This window comes from Rhynchophorus ferrugineus, unplaced genomic scaffold (genome assembly GCF_030347505.1).
Source record: "Rhynchophorus ferrugineus isolate W39M unplaced genomic scaffold, kcgeb_rfMv2 rfM4, whole genome shotgun sequence".
NCBI lineage: Eukaryota > Metazoa > Arthropoda > Insecta > Coleoptera > Curculionidae > Rhynchophorus > Rhynchophorus ferrugineus.
Window position 1 is genome coordinate 18,723,154 of NW_027472583.1, and position 2,771 is coordinate 18,725,924.

Sequence of the window (2,771 nt, forward strand, 5' to 3'; positions counted from 1 at the left end):
TATCTTTATCAGCGAAGTTTTTATTTTAACAGTAAAGAAGATTATATCAATATCACGAGATGGTAAGCCAGAATAAAAAATAGAATAATAGTTATATTTCTATTATTTTAGCAAACTAATTAATCATATTAGAACCATAGAGATTTATCATAAATATTAATGATTTTTTGGATCCACTCTGAGGCACATATAATTCCTGTAATGACTTTTATGTAAAAAAATTAGGTATCAATTTATTATCAATTAAATTGATATGATATTTGATGACGTGATATGTAATTATAAGGTATCGCAGTTGATGTCCTCAAAGGTCAACTGAAATTGTTCCGAGACCTCTAGCTATCAATTATAAAAAATATCAACTATTTATTTTATTATTATTTGATTAGCTTTTTTCCTGCATCCACCTAAAATATGTTTTACCGTGAGTGCTGGTCGAGCCTTTTATACAGTTCCAACGTATGAGCGTCTGGGTCCTTATACAAAAATAAAATATTCATTATTAATGATTCATATATCCGTCCTGTAGCCACGTAAATGAAATAGATTCGTGATTTAATGATTAATCTTAACAATAACTATCTCCTCCAGCCTAAGGTTCTTGAGGGAGCTCATGGGGCCTATGACAATTACAAGATATTGTAGGTTTCTTTCTGAATGAACTCTTATGATTTACTATATTTGCTAAAGTGTTGCTCCTGCACCAAGTTCGTAAGTGGCGAACCAACGTAATCGCTTCGATGCGGGTTGATGTCACCCTTGGGGAATCTTTTCATTGATAGACTAGTATAAATATTTGACCGTGCTCATGAGGTTATTTTGTTATTAGCGATAAAGGCACGGGCATGGGTCAGTTTTAGTCCATTTCTAGTATCCCGGAATCGATGAAATGTCTTATGATGGAGCAGGTTGTGCTTAAACCAGAGTGAGTTATCATACCTTACAAAGAGTCTCTCTCTAACTCTCTTCTGTTATCCAAAGAACTTATTTCAGCCCCGCAGTATTATATCAGGAAGGACAGCAAGGAGATGTTATATAGGGTAACTAATACAGTACTAGAACTTCTAAGAAATAGGTGTAATGTCTGACGATGGAATGAGTGATGTATGATATTTACACCATAAGAGTTACGTTTGTATTACAATAAGATTGAACTGACAATGCATTTTGTGTCGTCGTTTCAAGAAGGCACTACTTTTTTCCGATAAATTAAAATAGCTTTATAAACGTATATTGTTCTTGTTTTCAACCCCACACGTTTTTGTATTTAAAACTATTTATATTGTATTTATGCTGCATAAAAATGAACAAGTTGTCATGACATATGTCATCAAATTTAACAATATTTCTTTTGCTAGACTTTGAATAACAAGTCTTCATGAAACATTCTGTTTAAGTATAAAAAAAAACGTAAGAAAGGGATCAATTTGTTTTGAGAGATTTGCTGTACCTATTACAATTATTAGTTAAAGTTAAGGAAAATTATTAAAAAAATAAATATTATTTAGTAAATAAATCTTTACCTTCAAATCGTACTCATTATATCTGATGTTATTATTATATTTGTTCGCAAACAAACCCCGTATATCTAAATATTTTACAACACAAATATGACGTATATATTATGACGATATATATGCATGATTCTGTAAAGATTTTCAATAAATAGCAGTCGATGTTAATAAGCTCCGATGCTGAGATATTAACATTTGCCCATTTTTTATTATGGGTAATATTCAATCGATGTGTTGTAAACTAATCTAAATCAGACCAAAATAAAATTACTGTTTTCTAACCTGGAGCGATAACGTTAACCTTTGATGATTAATACAGTAATACAATGCGACAAGGGGGATCACAAGGAAAGTGAAACCCAGTTAAATCGATTTTTATGCCTCTATAAATAATATAAAATATAATATGTAATAACAGTCGTCTAGATACACATGTAGAAGCAGTACTGTAACTAAACAATGTCGTTGTACACTGTAGTTGTGCTAACATGCTGTGTTCTGTACGTAACTGCATATCCCGAAGGTGATCAATTACGATACAGACGATTCGTTGATAGAAACCATCTCAATGGACAAAAATCCAATCAACAGTGGGAACTTCGACCAGACATAGCCAGAGATCAGAGAGGTAATACCGGATCACACGTGATCTTGGAGAAGCACGGCCAGAATCATGACGTACGAGGAGAATGGAAACAACATATCAGTGGACCTCAAAGAGGAGGAGACAGGACGTGGGTTGGCCTATCAGGATCAATTAAGTTTTAACCTATTTATTTTCAATAATTTATTCCAATTAATTGATTAAATGATTCTTAAAATAATAAAAGCTACCATAACAAAATAAAATAAAACTTTTCTCGCAGACAACAGTTAAGATACTTATTGTTAAACCTATTGCTTACCATATGCTCAATTAATAATCTCATGTGATATTCATTTTTCATAATGTTAATCAACATGTTAGCCATCTTACGTCTATGCTTATTGATATCAAAATAACAGATAAACTAAGTCGGCATGCAACAGTTTCTTAACTAAACAAGATGGGCTTTGTTACTCTTGAGCAAATGATGTGGCTCGGCGAATGGAGGTAAATCGAAATTAAACAGTGGTGTTTACATTATGTGACCGTTAATTATTGGCTATATTAAAAAATGTAAAAAATACAATTAGATAAAATGGATGGCAGGGGTGTTACCTGGAGACTAGGCTTGGCCAGTCGATGGTGGCACGTCTAAACCAAACGATGGTTGA

At 32.5% G+C, this 2,771-nt stretch overlaps 1 protein-coding gene across 1 annotated transcript; it reads left to right on the forward strand.

Annotated features, from left to right (window-relative positions):
* Positions 1 to 1,917: 1,917 nt before the first annotated feature.
* LOC143195886 (acaloleptin A) lies at positions 1,918 to 2,386 on the forward strand. The gene has a single exon (XM_076403398.1). It carries the CDS (start codon positions 1,974 to 1,976, stop codon positions 2,280 to 2,282), a length of 309 nt encoding a protein of 102 aa, XP_076259513.1. The 5' UTR covers positions 1,918 to 1,973; the 3' UTR covers positions 2,283 to 2,386.
* Positions 2,387 to 2,771: the final 385 nt, after the last annotated feature.